At 48.7% G+C, this 18,356-nt stretch overlaps 1 protein-coding gene across 8 annotated transcripts in view; it reads right to left on the bottom strand.

The window, feature by feature from the left end:
• Nucleotides 1-1,534: 1,534 nt before the first annotated feature.
• Nucleotides 1,535-18,356, bottom strand: part of CXXC5 (CXXC finger protein 5) — a 54,777-nt gene continuing 37,955 nt past the window's right edge. For 2 of the 8 annotated variants that reach the window (XM_027856548.1, XM_027856549.1), the window contains exons 2-3: nt 4,914-5,910; nt 1,535-2,770 (exon numbers count right to left, since the gene is read on the bottom strand). In XM_027856548.1, coding sequence (XP_027712349.1) covers nt 2,705-2,770; nt 4,914-5,744 — 897 coding nt within the window. In that variant the 5' untranslated portion in view covers nt 5,745-5,910 and the 3' untranslated portion in view covers nt 1,535-2,704. Of the gene's footprint in view, nt 2,771-4,913; nt 5,911-13,664; nt 13,848-18,356 lie in introns of all 8 variants that reach the window. The other 6 variants (XM_027856553.1, XM_027856552.1, XM_027856550.1 and 3 more) reach the window with 5 other exon arrangements.

Raw genomic sequence — 18,356 nt, 5'->3', positions numbered from 1 at the left:
CCCCTTTCCCCTTCGGGCTTTTCAGGAACTTCCACCTAGGTAGCATCCTCCCACATGGAGTATAGACACCTCTTAGCTTCCCCAGCTCAGTAACATTCCATTCCCGGGGCCCACGAAGCATCTTCATTGGACACAGCTCAACACATAATGGATCACTGGCCAAGCAATGATTCCTGGAAGAAAAACCCAGCCCCTCAAAGCCCAGAGCCCAAGGACACAGGGGAAAGCTAGGAAAAATGTTAGGTGTCCTGGGACTCTGAGATGCCCAGGTGTGTTTACTTCCCCAAGTGGAGACTGGAGTAAGGCTGGTCAAAGCTGTAGGATAGGCTAAATCCTGTTGGACAGTGTTCTGCATCTGGTAAGGAATGATTTTGGGGGCCAAATCACATGTAAGGGGAAGAGGATGTGCTAAGCTAATAGCTGCTCATTGGAAAGGAAGGTGTGGGGCAACTGCTCATATTAGAAAGGAAGGTATGGGGCAGCTAGGTGGTACAGTGGATAGAGCACTGGCCCTGGAGTCAGGACCTGAGTTCAAATGTGACCTCAGATATTTACTAGTTGTGTGATGTTAGGCAAGTCACTTAACCCCAATTGCCCCCCACCAAAAAAAGGATATGGAGATTTTGGGGGCAGCTGGGTGGTGCAATGGATAGAGCACTGGCCCTGGAGTCAGGACCTGAGTTCAAATCTGACCTGAGATACTTATTGTGTGACCCTTGACAAATCATTTAACCCCAACTGCCTCACGAAAAAAAAAAAAGAGGAAAGGCGTGGGGTATGGAGGAGGGGATAGTTAGAGATAAAGAGATATAGACACAAAGATTCCAAGTTAGAAAAGCAGGACCAGAAATAAAAAAAAAAAAACAATCAGGGGCTTGGTCAAGTAGAAGCCTGGTGTGCCAGGAACAGTGCTCTATGTGTGTAGGGAGGAATAGTGGAGAAATAAGTGTAGGGAAGACAAGGAATACACTATTATGTCCTCCACTCCTCCGACTCCCCAGCATGGGACCATGGGGCTGCTTTGAATAGCACAAAGCAGGGAGAGGGTCAGAAACAAGAAAAGCCCCAAATCCCCAGCTGGGAATAAAACCATGATTACTGTCAGCTTTGGGCCAGCATGGGGTCTGCAGCACATCCTCCCCACCCATCCCACCCACCATCAGAAGATTCACAGATCCATCCAGCTGTGGGTTATCTGAGGTCCAGGGACTTGGTGGGGGTTGGGGTGGGAAGATGGGGATGGAAGGGACTGCTGCCTTCTTTCTACCCCTACTAGATGAAAAGACCATTTCAAACAGTCTGTGTTTCCTCTGTTTCCTTGTAGACACCTCCTGTTCTTTCTTCCCAGAGAGCCCAGCTCTTCCTGTCTCCTAGATCCCGTGCCGGGGATAGAGTGTCAACACAACTCCTTGCAGGGTCCACAGATTTTCAGGGGGGTTTATGACACATCCATTTGGGGACAGTAGGGAGGAAGGAAGGGGAATGGGGTCATACCCAGGCCTCCCCACAAAACTGAAGATCAAGAACCAAGATGTGAATTGAGACACAAAACATGCATTCATTTTATTCACAAAACAGCCTGGTTCGCTAAAACAATACAAACAGCATGTCCATCAGCAGTAAGAGACCAGGGCCTGGGTGTGGTGATGTAGGTGGGGGGGGAGAGAATCCTCAGCCCCAGGGCACCCCCACTGCCCTGGGGACAGTTCTGTCTTTAACCTCAGTGAGATTATAAAAGTGATTTTTTTCTTTCTAAGTAAAACTGGGATTAGGGGCGCCTCTGTATGTGCAGCCCTAGATCCACATAACTTAGATAACAGAACTTTTAAAGTCATCATTGTCACCATGTTTAATTTTCTTTTGAAGGACCACTGGGTTATGACATGTTCTTCTTGGGGGGCGCCCACCTCTGACGATTTGCTCCTGGCTGCTAAGTTGCAGATGTAGATGGTTCTGGGGTGGGGGCTCTATATCTCTATAAACATATTCTCATTATAAACATGAAGTGGCGTACTCTAGGAAAACTATGCACTATTTTATGATGGGAAAGAATCAAACAAAGTTTAAATGAGGTGGAGTTAAACAACTGTGCTAAATTACAGTAGTGCTTATTAGTAACTAGATTTCAAAAGGTTACTGAAAATTTACATTCTCTACACAGAAACTGCATCTTCCACACAAACAACAGAAACATCAACACACGAAGGAAACTGATTGTCCATTCTCTGCTATTAAGTCTCCATACTTTACAGATTCATTTTTCTTTTTTTCTTCTTCTGCAAAGCAGTTAAATGTTTTTGTTTTTTTTTTTATTTTTTTTATACTAGAACGTGGAGATGTTAAAACAACAACAAAAAATATATATATAAAAACAGGAATGAAATCTGCGAGAGAATATTTTTGGTTCTAAAAGACATAGGTGCATCCATTCGTCTTCGCCCGAATTCCCTACTTGAGACAACACAAGCAAGGACATTGCACGAGATGGCAGCTCCGGGGCTCCACTCGTCACTGAAACCATCGGAAGGCGGCTCCCGTTGGAAGCATCACCTTCTGGAGAGAAAGGAAGAGAAGGAAGGATGGGGTGGGGAGACAGGAGAGACAAACAAGTGGAGTTAAGTCACAGGCTGGGGGTGGCTGGCCCCCCAAAAGCCCTCACTTATTCCCTACCCTAGACCTCAGTAGGCTTGCTTTCTGTACTCCTTCACTCCTTCCTCTCCATGCTGCTGTTGCCATCACCAACATGGATTGCCTCTTGTACTGAAGTACACTAGAGAACAAAAGAAACCCATTGGACCTCTCTGGCAATGGAACTTTGGAAAAGGATCTCTTCTCCAAGCCATTGATAGGCCCAGTGTAGGTGCTGAGCCATGTTATCTATAGGAAGCTTGGTCCTAGGAAGCTATCTGTATCAGAGATCCTTCCAAAACCAGTGCCCCGCCCTCTACCAGTCCTACCCCTGGATTCTCAGAGGAGTTCAGGTTTTGGCCTTCTTGGTATGATTACAATTTCGGTTTTGGTTATGGTTTTGCCTTTCTTGTTATCCCCCATGCTTAACACAATGCCTGGCACATAGTAAGGGCTTTAAAATGCTTGTTGACTATTGTTTCATTGGGGGGAGGGGATTTATAACTCAGCATTTTGCTGCATTAAGGAAGACTTCCCCCTCTAAAATATGTGTCCTGTACTATCCCACTCCCCTACTTCCCCTTTGAGGGAGGGGAAGCAGATCTCTCTTCTCTTGGAATTCAGCCCTCAGCTCTCAACCACACCAACAACACTGAAGGAGGTGAAGGCTGAGTGTGAGCCCATCCCTCCCCCAAATTATCCTTTTCTACTTTCTGCTTCCAACCAGCTGGCCTGGTAACCAGGTAACCAAGCCCTCCAGAATTCCCTAACTCTAGACTAGAGAAATGTGGTTGTTCAGCTGAGTCTATATGGGGAGAGGGCAAAGAAGGGGAGTCCTCCTTAGACCCTTCTATATCTATACATCAATACCCTATTCCCCTTAGCCCCATGAACCAAAGGAAGAAAGGAAGCCCAGTGACTTGAAATCTGGAGTCTAAGACAGATCTCTCCTGGGGAAAAGGGGTTGGGTACTACTCTTATGGGAATCCTGCACTCATAATCCCCAAGGGCTGCCAGGTGGCCCCGACTCTCCCTGGCCTTTCTGAAGCTGACCTGTCTCAGTCCTTTTGCCTACCTCATCCAAAGCTTACTCTATCATTTCCTAGAACCTTTTCAAAATGACTGCTGAGGTCATCAAGAAGGATAGGAACAGGGCTTGATACTGAGGGTCTTAACACTGAAGACTCAGGATGAGGCCCATGGGTGTCCAAAGGACCAAGCAAACTTAAGTCTGTGTGTAACTCTGTACCCATGCTTATGTCTATGTATTTGTATACTTTTTCCTACTGAGTCAATGTGTCTATCTGCACGGCTACATTGTGTGCAGATTTTATGAATGTATATGTAGCCATTTGTTGTATTTATCTGTTTATGCAATCTGTGTTTGTGTAACAAACAGCTAATTCTCTGGGTGAGGAAGGGAGGGAGGGAAGGGGGCTGAAGGGGGAACCCAGGCCTTTGGTGCCAGGGACACAATCATTGTTTTCCAACCATTCCTACAATTTGCAATCAAATCAAGTTGGGGGGGGGGGTCACAGGGGGAGGAATGGGCCTGTCTGAAAAGATGCTTTTGTGCTAGACATACCACACCAGCGGGCCAGCAACAGGCTCTACCCTCCAGAGAAGAGTAGTCCCAGGGAAAGGGGTGGGGGAAAAGGGAGGGTATTATGACCCCTTAAGTTTGGGCCTAGATGGTATCCCTTCCCTGGGATGACATGCCTCCCAGACAACCCCACTTTGAAGGAAAGTTATTGGAGTGAGGCATACCCCACTTGGAGAATACTCCCCACCCTGTCTCCCCAGAAGTAAAAGAATGCTAACTACCAAGCAGCCTGCCAGGTTTCGTACAACACAGAGGACCCAGGCTCCATAAACTCGGGCTATCACTCCAATGGGCTTGGATGGCTATTCTAAGGGCTGGAGGTAATGAATCTCACAGGGCCTTATCAACCAAGGGAATGACCACGTACCAGGTCCTTGTTCGTTAATGAGCAGTTTGACCAGACCCAGGGTGGGGGAGGGGGAAGGTGTATATGTGTGAAATCTCATTATCTATGGGGGCTGAGCAGGGGAGGGTAGGAAAGAGCTGGCTGGCTCAGCTAGAGGGAGCACAATGGATGGGCAAATCCCGCTCCACCCCTACTGGTCAGAGCAGTAGCTCAGAATCTAAGCAGGCCTTCCCACTTGGGCTTGTATGGAGGAATATCAGGGTCAGGGGACAGACAAAGGAGATTGGGAGAGATAGCCTGGGAAGCTAGGGCAGGGACCCTATTCTAACAGGTTACCTCCAGAGCAGCAGAAGGCTTCTTTTTGAGCTCCTCACATTTTCTGAATTTGCAAATCTGGTGGCCAGTTTTTCGGTTCCGACAACTGCTACACTGCTCGCAGTTTATCCGCCGTCGGCAGGGCGGGCACATGCCGCAACGTTTCCGTTTCTTCTTGCCCGAGCTGATGGCAGAAGCCAGCTCACTCTGCATAGGATATTCTGCTAGGCCTGCCATGTGCAAGGCGCTCTCAGCCAGGAACACACCTGCGGGCGTCATGATAAAGAGGCCCGGATTGATGGGGAAGGCGCCTAGGTAGGGGAAGTCGGAAGGGCCATTCAGGGCCTCAGTGCCTGACACGGCCTCCATGTCTGGGAGCCCAGCCCCAGCCTCACTCATCAGGGGAAGGTGTTCCTGAACCACCCGTTTCAGCATCTCTGTGGACTGAGCAAACTGTTGCAGTGTCAGCTGTCCTTCGGCAGAGAGCTCTGCGGCCCGTTCCGCCTTGCTGAGCAGACTGGCCACAGCACCACTTTTGTGCTTTGAGGTAGAGTTGGTTTTGTCCATGGGCGGGTCGTGCCCATTGGCCAGCCCAGAGGCAGCAGCTGCCTTGTCCACCAGCTCACCCACCGAGCTGCCACCACTGAAGGAAGAGTAGTGGGACAGAGGCCGAGACTTCCGCAGACTCTTGTTGAGGGGCTCACTGATGATGCCACTCTTGTTCCGTCGCTCTGGGTTGGCAGGGGGAAGGGTCTCATCTGAACTGCATTTCTCTACAGTGCCTGACTTACTGCTGCTACTGCTGCTGCTGCCGCCACTATCGGGCTGTGGACTGCCAACAAGACTAGACATGGTTGGGGCCAGGGCCGGGATGGCAACTGAGCCCCGTCAGGGGAGCTTCCCAACCAACCCTGAGCCCAGGAATGGGCTCTCGCCCCTGATGGCCAGGGATGACGCTGACACCGACAGAATATGGAGCTGGCCTCAAGGCAGATGCATGGTCTGGAAGCCTGCTACTCTGCAAGGACAAGACAGAGCAGAATTAGGACACAGCCACCCCATGGTTCTAACACTCTCCCCCCAACCCAAAGAGAGTATTGTGTAGTAGCAGAAAGGCCACTGACTTTAAAATGACAGGATCTGGGGTCAAATATCAGTTCTGCTACTTAATATCTTCCACTTTGGACTCTTATTGGCTGTGTGACCCTGGAAAAAATGTATTAACTTCTCTGTACGTGTTTCCTCAGCTGTAAAATTAGGGGGTTGGCCTTGATGATTTCTAAGGTCCCTTACAGCACTAAATCTATAATCTAATGACCTATGAGACCTTGAGCAAGTTATTTCTCTTTGTTCCTTAGAGTCTTTACCTATAAATGGGAGGATTAGATTAGTCCTCTACTCTCTCACCTAGTTCCTATAATCCTAAAAAGTTTTCCGGTTTTTTTGGGGGGGGGGAGGAACAGATGACTGAAGATCATACAGTACCTCATGCATCTGATATATAGCACATGATCCATCCCAGAACAAGGTCACTATAGTATCACAGACCTAGGGCTATAAGGACCCTCAGAAACCTCGAGACCAACCCTTTCATTTTATAGGAAAAATCTGCAGGGAGCCAGAATATATTTTTGGGGGGTCAGTTCATAAAGTATCCCCCCCAGTACTTCATCCCCCACTAGGCTCAGGCAAGGAGAATAAAGAGTGACTGCAGTGTTGACAGAGGCCCCTCACCTAGGCAGCAGGTACAGGGTGTCTGGGCCAACTTCATTTCCTAATATCTAATCCCCAACCAGGCCCCAGGAAGAAAAAGTGTTCCTATTAATGAAACACCCCTGACTCCCCCATCCCTTTACTTCTAAAGATATTTGGAAAGTTTCTCACTCATCCTTTTTCTGTTTAGGCTGAAGAATCAACATAATGACTAATAGGTCAAACTACCTAAGACTAGGGAGATCTGTACCCATTTCCCCCAGCACTTGGGTCTCCATGAAACTGGAAAGAAATGGGGACGGATAGCCCTATACCTACCCTCCCCCAACCATGTGACCTTGTCATTTCCCCATCTTTGGGCCTACTTCTTCATCCATCAAATTGAAAATAATTAGATTGGATGGTCTTTTAGGCCCCTCTGAGCACTAATGTTTTCTAAGTTAATATGGTCCGTTAACGACTACATTCCAGGTTTCCTAACAGCCCTGCTACACTGGGGTCTTGGTGAAGCCCTTGTTTCAGAGCAAAGAGATACTGTAGTAACCAGGCCCTGGAGGGTTAGGGAGGTCCATGGAGGGGCAGGCCTCATTTATCATGCCTTGATCCATCCCAGAACAAGTCAAAAGGTCACTTATAGTATCACAGATCTAGGACTCCAAGGATCCTCAGAAATCCTGAGATCAACCCTTTCATTTTACAGATGAGGAAGTTAAGTTCCAGACTTGCCCAGGTTCACACAGTACTATGTGATACCCTTCTCTACTCTTCCTCTAATGCTGATGAGGGGGGAAAGAATTGTCTTATTCCATGTTAGCCAATCTTCTGCCTCGTGCCCTCAAAAGAAAAAAATCTGTCCTCAAGGACGCTGACCACCACTGCATCTGAGAAGATGAGGGTGTGGCTTTCATTTAGGGTCAACCCAAGAGCAGGGTCCATGGTTACCCAAAGGCTTTCAGGAGCCATCATCATGTCTTGATAGCCCGGTGGTGGATTTCTGGCATCTGTAGTAACTGCTGCCCTTCTCTGCTTGGGGGTGGGGGACAGCCCATGGTCTCCCACCCATTTGGGAGCTCCAAGAGGGAGGGTCAGAGCCAGAGGGCCTGGGTAGGGTGGAACAGTGCTGCCCGCTGAGCGGGTTGTTTGTTCATTGGGAGAGACTCACATCTGGTTGGAGCTCCACCCCCACCCCCCCACCCAGTCGGGCACACACTGACTCTTTGTCCTGTTCGCCAGCCCGCCAGGCCCTGGAGCCCTTTGCCGCCCTCCTCCCTAGTCTTCCCACACCACCATCACACACACCCCCCTCCAATGAGTAGCCCTTGCATTAGAGGGGTGTGGGGGTAGGGATAATGACTAGAGTGAGAAAGAAGCTGAGAAAAGGGGATAATATTGGGAGCCCTGGTTCATGAAAGGACACCAGAGTCCCGAGTATGGGTAATGACAGCAGCAGGACACAGCTTTCTCTCCCCTAAAGTGCTTAGACACTCCCCATCCCACCCCAAGGACACAGACAAGGGTGGGTGTTTGCTGACAACACACTGCCAACTCCACATTATCTGCAGCAATGGGAGGGATGGCGGCCAGGCTAGGGCATAGATAATCTGAAACCTGTGTCTCATAGGCTCTGGAACATTAAAATTTGCCCCATGGGTAGATTTTCCCAACTCAGTTTGGCTCAGGTTAACCATGACATAGTACTTGAGCAAAAAGAAGATGGTGGAATCTCAAAGCGTGACAATGGCTCCTGAGAGCCCTTAGATCCCCACAGACCCTGCTCTCAGGTTTTGAGGCTGCTCTTGGGCTGACAATCCCCTTAGCAAGTGCTGCTACAAGGAAGGAAAGAAATTGCAAAGGAAGGATGCCAGCAGAAGGTATTGTGGTCTGCTCTAGGCGCCCATCCTATCTAGCCCCAGGACCTGGGGATAGGAGCAGGAGGTGCCAAATATTTCAAAATATTCCCAGATCTAAATCCAAAAATGCTGTTTTTGAAGTCAGAGGACTTGAATTCAAATCTGGAATTTTGTCATCTTTTTGACCAAGGACAAATTACTTCTTTAGGCATCAATTTCCTTATCTGCAAAATAAGGGGGGTGGATTAGATGGATTAGTTGTATTAGGCCTTCTAAAGGCTCCTCCAACTCCAAATCTATCATCCCATCATACCAACCTGCAGCCAAGATAGCGACCCTTCCCGTCTGTATTTGAGTGGGGGCTGGGTGCCCTAAAGAGCATGGATGTGGACATCATGTGATGATGAATGGGGATGAGTGAGAAGGAGGGTAGGGACCAATCATAGCAGACCCAGTCAAGAGGGAAATCTCCACGGATATCTGTTCCAAAGAATCCCTTTGGACCAAATTAGATGCCCCACACCTCCACTCAAGGCCCAGAATGACAGTCACTACCCCCCCCCCCAGCTATGAGTAACAAAGACAGCATTGGGCTAGAGGACCTGAGCTTCCAGTGGGAAAGGATGAGGTGGATGGGGTAGAGAAATTTCTGAAAGTACCCAGGCCCAGCTCCACCCCAGGTAAAAAGTTCACTGTTAAAGAGTAGGCTGGGGCCAAAAGTCAATCCTTCTAAGGTTTTGCCCCTTCCAGAATCTGCCCACATACCCCAAGCCTCTCAGTTTAGCCTCATTCCCAAAGGTATACTTTGGTTCCTATTGGGTTGGAATGGAGAGAAGCTCAATGCAATGGGAGAGATAGTCTCTAAGACTGTCCCCAGAACAGAGAGGAGCAGGAGGAACAAAGTGACTTTGCCAACAATGACCTCTTGGAGTCATCCTGTCTAACCTCCTCCCTCTGAGAACCCATCCTAGTGTCCCCTACCCCCATCCCCCTAAGAGGAGTCTATCCTTACAATGTTTCTGAACCTACTTGTTCAAGAGTCTTTGAAACCCATGGGGTCCTTCCTTGTGTTTAACCTAAATTCACCCCTACTCCCCGCCCCCAACAAAATCATAGAGATAAAGAGATTTAGCTGTGAGCCAGGAAGAAGTCCTATGAAGGATTTGCCCTATGAATAGCGATAAAGGGATGGGTCAATTTTGGGCCATGTCTTCAGAAAACCCCACTCCCACTCACTCCACTTGTTGTTGTTTGTCTTTCGTTCTTGAAGAGGACCATGACATCTGGGAGGTGATGCCATGACATGCAAGTGAATTGGATTTAAGTGAAGGAGGGTGTACAAAGTCACCAGCCTCACTTTCTCCTCTGGAACCATCTGGGTCCAGTGGCAAGATATACCCACTGGAGACAAGGACTGAACCATAGGCCTTAGGAGGACTGTGAGTTGGGGCAGTCAGACTCCACAGCCTCCAGAAGCTCTAAGCTGGGAGAATAAGAAGTTGCCGATGTCTCTCAAAACCCAATAAGGATTTCAGTCTCAACATGAAATGAGAAGTGTGCTAGACAAGAGAATCCTAAATCTCTGAGTTCTACTTCCGGCTGTGTGATCTTGACCAAATCACATCCCCTCTCTGTGCCTCAGTTTCCTTTCTAGTAAGAGAGGCTAAGGCTTCTTCCAGTTTTAAAAATCTTGATTCCCCTCCTCCCAAATCACCAACTGCCCTCAAAAAGTCAGAGAATGAGGCAGAAGGAGTCTCTCTACCCTAGGAGGAAGCAATCGAGCTGTGCTCTCTGCCAGCCCTAGCTAGTGACAGAAATCAATAGCCGAATTACTGGAGAACTCAGCTCCCTCCTTCTCTTTCCTCAGGGCTTAGGCTCCTCCAGAGCAGGTCAAATAGAAGTCAGCTCCTTCCACCACCATTGTCTTCTCCACTGTACCCCCAAGGGAAATAGACAAGAAAAGAAGGCAGTATGAGACACTAAGACTCCCCTCTCAGCCCTTCTCCAGCTCCAGTTTCACTGGGTTTGCATCTATTAGTCTGTATCTCCTTTGAATGCTCTGTCTAGGTCTCTCTAGTATCCATGTCTCTGTTTGCCTGAGACTCTCTTCCCAAAACCCTTCTTTGCCCTGCCTCAGGCAAAGAAAACTAGAGATTCTGAGGGACAGGCCCCATCTCTTTCCCCAGGGCCTGCTTGTATAGGACCCTAACCCTAAGTCTGGGCATCTCCCTCATCACATCCAGACTAGCCGGGGGAGAGACTTAAGCTCAGGAGACATGAGATGTCAAGGAACAGGTGTTTTGGGACAAAGCACTATCAGCCTAGGAAGCTGGGGCTGGAGAAACTCCACTCCACTGCCCAGACAGAAGGTAAGAGGTCACAGTAAGAAGGTTAGGCCTCTCAAAATGTCCTAAAGGAAATGTGGGTAGAGGGGAGTAGACAGGCAAGACTCTCTGAGTCCCTAAGACCTAACTCACAGAACCAAAAAAATGTCAAACCTGGAAGGGACTGGAGAGAACATCCCTTTCATTCTACAGTTGGGGAAACAGAGCCTCAGAGAGAAGAAAATTACTTGTCCTTAGTCACCCTGCTAGTAGGCAGAGGGTAAACCCTAAACCCTTTCAAATGTGTTCCAGTGAATCAAAAAGTCTTTATCTTGGAAGGAGGGAAAGAAGAAAAGATGGAGGAAGGGAAGGAAGGAAGGAAAGAAGGAGGGAGGGAGGCAGGCAGTAAGGAAGAATAAAAGAAAATGGATCAAGTTAAGGAAGAAGAAAGGAAGGGAGGAAGTGCCTACCATGTGCCAGGTACTATACTAAGTGCTTTACAAATATTATTTCATTTGATACTTACAGCAACCCTATTATGATCCCCATTTTACAGTAGAGAAAACAAAGGCAGGGGTGAAGTGATTTGCCCAGGGTTACACCGCTAGTAAGTATCTGAGGCTGGATTTGAACTCAAGTTTTCTTGACTCCAAACCCAAAAGTCTAAGCACTGGCCTACCTAGAAGAGGGGTGTGTGTGTGTGTGTGTATTTGGGGACAAGGGGGGAAGAAAGGGTCCATATATGGAAGCTTCTATTCCCTTTCCCCCATCCACCTCCAGCACGCTGCTCGCCTCAGCACCCCGCTCCTCCACCCCACATTGGCACATCCTATCAGCCCATCCCCGCCATTCTCCTGCAGGCTGTTCAGAAGGGTCCTTAGCAGAGCTCCTGCCATCCAGAGATAGGGGAATCTGGCAGGCACAGTCACCAGTCACTCCAGGCTCTTCCCCCAACCTGTGGCCTGCCCCCAAAGCTTCCTGCAGCTCATCCTCCTTTGACTCTTTCCCTTGAGGCCTGCCTGCTTCTGGAAAGACCTTCATTCAGTTCCCTCCCTCCCTCCAGTCTATCCTCCCACCCAACTCTGGATATGCCTCATCTGTTTTAACTTAGCCTGGGGTGGGGGCAGGGGTGGGAATCTCAAGTTTGATGAATCCTCAGCCCCTTCCAGCCTTCTGGAGCAGAGCTAGGAGGGAAGGGCCACCCTGACAACTGAGAGTTAGCTGAGGTCAATAAGACTAATGTTCTGTGCTCTAGTCTGAGTAGACCTCAGTCTCCTTGAGAGGTGGTTTCTGAGATAATTGCCCTAGATACTTAGAAAAGAAAGGATAGAAGACACAAGAGTGAGCTTCACAAAAAGAAAAGGACTTCCCCCAAGCCCCTCCAAAGCACTTTATGCCTTTGACAAGATTGTCTCAGTCCCACTCCCCCAACTCATTGGTGGTCCCAGAGATCTGCTCATGGAACAGCGATAAGTATTTACAATGAGCTATAAGGAGGCCACCCAGTCTCCCTACCAGCTCCCTAAAGCTCATGCCTTCATCCACCATTCACCAGATTGGTTAAAGACAGCACAGCCAGATTGCTCCACAACATCTGATACCCTCCTCCACCACAAAGTCCCCTACTGGTCATGGAAGTCTTTGAGAGGCTGGGGTGGCATGGGCTACCAAGGTGCCAATGGAAAGGAGTTACAGCCTGGGGAGGCTGAGAGGGTAGCAGGGTAGGGGGGAAGAAAGGCAAGCAAGCTTTGGCCCTGGGCAAGGAATCCAAAATGCCGCTGCTGGAAGGGAGAGAGCATCCATCATCAACCCTGCCAGGAATACATCCAGCCCCCAAAAAGAAATACTGCCGACTAAAGAGAGGACAACAAAGGGCTCCGTTTCATCAGCAATGCGGAGCCAGCGGCGCCCGGCCGGCCAGCCCATCGGTCATCCCACAAAGGTCTTGATTGTCTGAGTGTATGTGTGTGTGTGTGGCAGAAGTGGGGGAGGAGAGGATGGAACATTGCACTGAGGGTAGACAGAGTCACCAAGAGCTGAGACACAGAGAAAGAGGGACAGGAATACAAAGAGACTAAGACAGAGATGGAGGACAGAGACAGAGAGACTGAGACATAGACACGGGGACAGACAGAGAGACACAGAGGCAGGGGACAGGGGGAACAGACAGAGACACTGAAAGACTGAGACACAAAAACAGGGACAGAAAGACCCAGAGAGATAGAGAGGAAGACAGAGACAGAAAGAGATACAAAATGTCAGAGACAGAAGAATAAATGGAAAGACAGACACAGAAACAGGACAGAAAGAGGCAGCTCAAGACAGACATAAGCAACTAGAGACTGAGGAGAAACAGTATGAGAAGCTATAAGCCAGATATAGAGAATGACAGAGATGAATGGAAACCAAGGAATACATTGAAAGAAGATTCCAATGTAACCACCCCAAGACCCTCATAGCCATTAGAAGTTCCCCTCACCCAGGCTCTTTCCTCAGAAGGGTCTCTTATTGGAGCATCTAGACTTCTCACAACTTAAAGCAAAGGACTAGCCCTGGGCTGAGTTACCCCCAACTCTTCTGCTCTGTGCCCAGACCAAAGGTCCTCCTGAGTCACGGGCACTCTGGGGACAGATGTTACAATCTGAAGACCCAAGAAGGGAATGGCCTTTCAACCCTGTTCTGCAAGAGGTTCCCTCTTCCCTACTGCAGAAGGGCCAACCCACCATTTTCCTCCCTTTCCTCCAAGGTCCTGGTCCTCAAACATGGCTCTCAATCACACTTGAGGCCCAAGGCTAATCAGAAGCTTTGCAGTCACCTTTGATCTTTTCTGTCTTCCTTGATCTGTTCCCCTCCCCCTCTGGGCTTCAGTGCCAGGGGGTACCCACCTCCCTCCACAAAGCTCTTCACACCAGCTGCAGGAGCTCCCAGGCAGAAGAAGCCCAGTCAGAGTAGATGGGGAAAGGGGGTGGGGATAGGGTGTCAGTCCTGGACCATCTAGGGGAGTTCCTGGTGTCAGGGCCTGGCAGTGGGGTGGGTCTCCTCCTGCAAGTTGATCCTCATTGGTGGAACTGCATAAAAGAGTGAACATCAGACTTAGAAGGATTCCTCCCTGGACAACTTGGTGAGATCACACTCTCTCTCGAATTTTCCCCATCCCTACAGGCTCATTTCTGGGAGAGATGGGTGGAGGGGGAGTAACTCATCTGGAACCCTTCTTCCTACCCATCACCCAAGTGAAACCACAGCACCAGGTCCCGTCTGCAACCCTAGTATCATTACCTCAGAGGCCTACAGGAATTAGAAGTGGGGAGTGGCTACAAGGCATCAAATCCAAACCCTTCATTTTAATAAAGCAATAGAGGTCCAGACAGTTTAAGTCTAACAAGTTGTCTAAGATCACAATAGCAAAGCTAGGATTCAAACCCACATTCCCTGACTCCAAATCTGGTGTTCTTCCCCCTATTTTAAGCAGCCCCTGCTCTTCTACTCAATAAGCTCCCAACCCAAGATCAATTCATGAAGGTAGGACCCCCAGAAAATTCCCTCCAACCCATTTAGAGTCCTGTATTTAGCTCTAAAACCGAACCTAGCAACAAAAGAAACGAGAGACTAGGTCATGGGACTGGGAAGGTCTGGGATATAGTTCCAGCTCTGCCTGACACATTCTGAGGCATTGCCTGCATCATGGCCCTTCTCAAGGTCTTGGATTCTCTATCTGAGAAATGGGGAGGTTCATCCCTGCCTTCCCAATAAACAGATGTGAATTTGCTCAGCCCCAGGCCACAGAATGGAGAAGTGGCTTCCAACATTCCCCTCTTTCCTTCTAAATGCTCTCTGTCTGCCACTGCTACCCTTCTGTGTGAGAGTCACCTTCAAAAAATAAAAGGTCAGACCCTGAAGAGAATCCCTGGAGGTACCTCCAAACCCCAAGGGGAGCAGGGATTGGGAATTTACTTTGGCAATCAACTCCCAATGTTCCAGGGAGGGCTGTGGGCAGGGCTCCTACCCAGGGATTCTGTACTACAGGGCTTTGGGGAGCAGAGGAAGGGGACAACATTGGCCCTGTGTGAATAGAGTGCTGTCCCGGTGTTTGGAATGCTACGCCAATGACATCATAATGCTGGTGCTTATGTCATGGGTAAAGTGGTTGAGAATGCCTTCTCTAGACTTCTCTTCTCATTCTCCATCCCTATTCCTAGAACATACACCTCCTTTAATCCATCCTGTACACCACAATCTGAATAATCCTCTTAATGCACAGCACTGATTACATAACATTCCCTGACTAAGAACCATGAAAGGCTCCCCAGTACCTACAAATCAAGAACAAACTCTAAGCTGACTCTCAAACGCCCTGTAGAATGTGGTCCCAGCTTGTGTCTTCAACACTTCCTAGCGTGTGTCTCAACACTTCCCTACTGAACCAGCCTTGCTCAAACCAGATTAGTCTATTCACCATGCCCCCAGTTTACTAAACGTGCCCCCAATTCCCTATGCATTTGCTCATGTTACTTCTCCTAAACCAAAACATCTCCCCCACCTCTCCTCTTTGGCACCAGTCCAAAATCTTTAGGGCCAAGGTCAAGTCCCATCCCTTCTTGATTCCTTAGCTTGTGGTCCCGCTAAGATAAAGGTCCCCACAGAGAAAGGGGAACACACATACACATACTTAGACACAGGCACACACATCAAACTGGGCACACCAGGGCAAACTGGACAGAAGGACAGACAGGAATGGCAGCCTCAGGCAGCACTAGTTGTTGAATTGGGCTGATTAACAAGGTAAATGTTTCATCCCTTTCTGATCCCTGATTCTATTCTGAGAACTTCCCGTGGAAGAAAGCCACACGGAAAGACAGGGAGATACATGGAAATGCATATGTTTGGCAGCTGGCAAATTTATCAAGAGGTAGAGGAATGGTCTCAATTATATCAAGGTCATCTCTAGACCTGATGACTCTATGACCAGCATCTCTCCCCACAACCCCTCTGCTAGAACCAGAGCAACCATGTCAATATAGGGCCTTAATTTCGCTGACATGTGGTCAAAATGAATTACCCACTAGCCAAGACCACAAGAATAAAGGGGTCCCTTTGCCCCCAAAGGCATGCCAGGCCAACATTAAGAACTGAACAACAGGACTGGGGAGCAGCTTAGAAATGGTCCTACAGCTCCCTAACTCCAGCACCTTCAGAGCCCTCCTGAAAGGAGGGAAGGTACATACTACTAGGAAACCCAAAAGAAATCTGCTAAACATGGGTCTTCCCAGAACATACACACACACACACACACACACACACACACACACACACACACCCCTTTTCACTGGGTTTTCACAAGCCCCCACTGTGAGGCAGGAAGGCCAAGGTCATTTCCCCCGTTTTATAAATGAAAAAAACTGAAGTCCAAAGAAGTTGCCCAAGGCCAGACATTAAGCCAGTTGGGTACAGCCAAGAGCAGAAGCCATATTGTCCCACCCCCAATCTGTTATACTGCCAACAACACTATCCAGCTGACTTTAAAATTTTTACCCAGAACCCAGGGATCCAGGCTCTCTACCAAGATCCAGGGTCATTGCTGAAATAAAAGAGTTAGCATTTATAAAGCTCTTTAAGGTTTGCAAAGCAGTTTATACATATTCACTTATTTGATCCTCACAACAATTCTATGTGGTACATGTTCTTGGGATCCCCATTTTACAGATAAGGTAATTAAGGCAGCGACAGATCAGAGTCACCCATCTGTCTCTAAAGTGTGTAAGCATTCAAATACAGATTTTCTTGACTCCACGTCCAGCCTCTATCCACAACAGCATGGTGGGGCAGGGGTTAGTGGGGGGGGGTGGATATATGTGTGAAGAAGTGGTCCTTCTCTAAGTGATCCACTCTAAAACTGTGTGTATCCGTCTATATCTGTGTCCTTGGATAGAAAGGTTTGTGATTCCTTGCCATGCTACTCAGGCTATGGTGAGAGTGGCACAGAGGTTTATGGTAGATGACTAGTCCTTCCAAGATATGAGTACTCTGCCAACAAGTGAAATTTTGCAAATGTGAAATGAAAAGATCCTTGGAGTCTTCATGAGCTGTACCTCTCCCACTAAGGGTCAGGTGGGTGTCTGATCCTCACCCTGATAACCTCATGTTGCTTAAGTAGCAGGGTTTTATAGGTCAGCAGGGGATATATTGAAGAAAAAAGCATCCCTCTACTCTCAGAGTACAAAGAAAAGAGCACTGACTCTGGAGCTGGAGGACCTGAATTCAAATCCCACCTCTGATACTACCTGTGTCACCTTGGACATGTCATTTCACTGACACAGCCCTAATTTCCTTATCTGTAAAATGAGGGATTTAGACTAGATAACCTCTGAAGTTTCCTCCACCTCTAGAATGCTGATTCTATGATCTTGGTGACTCATAGCAGATCAGAGCTAAAAGAAACCTTAAAAAACATCAAATCCAGCTTCACTTTACACAAAGAGGACATGAGGGCCAGAGAAGAAAGTGACTTGCCCAAGGTCACACTATCAATAGCAGAGTCAGAACTGAGCCCCCAGACCTAGCTTCGCCTTGGTCTTTCCTCCAGAGAGTAGGGCAATGTAGATGAGTGGCTGGGATAGCAGCTCTGGGAGGAGGAAGAGGAGGAGGAGGAGGAGGCGGCTGGATGTCTCTACAGGAAGTCAAACAGCAGGGAAACACCACTTGTTCTCCTCCCCCAGCATCCCCCTGGCTATCCCAGCAGGCTCCACACAAGCTCTCATTGTACAAGGGCTGCATTGCTCTGCCACAGCCCTGGGTTCTTGGGTTTTGAGTTTCCTGGAGGGTGAGGAGTGGGAAGAGTCAGCCTCAGCCACCACACAAGGCCTCCAGCTGCTCCAGTTGCCTTCCTTGTCCAGCAACCCTCCCCCCCATATCAGAACAGGCTGGGTCACAGGGTGAAGGGGATGAGAACCACATTCCAACCTGGGAGATTTCCCCAGCCATTGCTGGAAGGGGCTCCCAAGCAAGGGTAAGGGCGGCAGGGAGGAAGGGCAAGAAATAAAAAGGCAGGGACCTTAGCCTAGGAAGTTTCGGCCGGCCTGGCTGTGTTGAAAAGGAAGAGAAAGACTGCTGGAGATGGGGAGAAGAAGGCTGAGGAAGACCTTCCAAGTGGCTCCAGTGGGGGCTGACTGGTACAGGTTCCAGTGTCCTCTGGATTGATTGGTTTCAGGGCCCAAACACTAGTTGAGTGAACATAGGCGGGAAAACAGAGATAGAGAGACAGAGAGATAGGTACCCCTCCATGTTGGCCATTGGTGCCAGCTCCCTTCCAGAATTTAACAGATGGGACTTTAGAAATAGGAAAGAAGAGAGGGTAGATTTTTGGCTGAGGGTCCCTAAGGCAGGCTGCAGCCAGAGGGTACAGCAAAGGGAATCAGGGGAAAAGTTGCTGCAAGACTCAGATTTCCCTATCAGCAGCAGAGCACACGGTTGGCCTGGAAAAAATTCTCTGGAAATTTTTGCTCAGAAACACAAGGGGCTCATACAGGGTGTACACACACACACACACACACACACACACACACACACACACACACACA

Source organism: Vombatus ursinus, unplaced genomic scaffold, assembly GCF_900497805.2.
Source record: "Vombatus ursinus unplaced genomic scaffold, bare-nosed wombat genome assembly UNPS02011572.1, whole genome shotgun sequence".
In the NCBI taxonomy this organism is placed as follows: Eukaryota; Metazoa; Chordata; class Mammalia; order Diprotodontia; family Vombatidae; genus Vombatus; species Vombatus ursinus.
The sequence above is the reverse complement of the archived record's forward strand: the minus strand, read 5'-3'. Positions and strand labels throughout refer to the sequence as shown.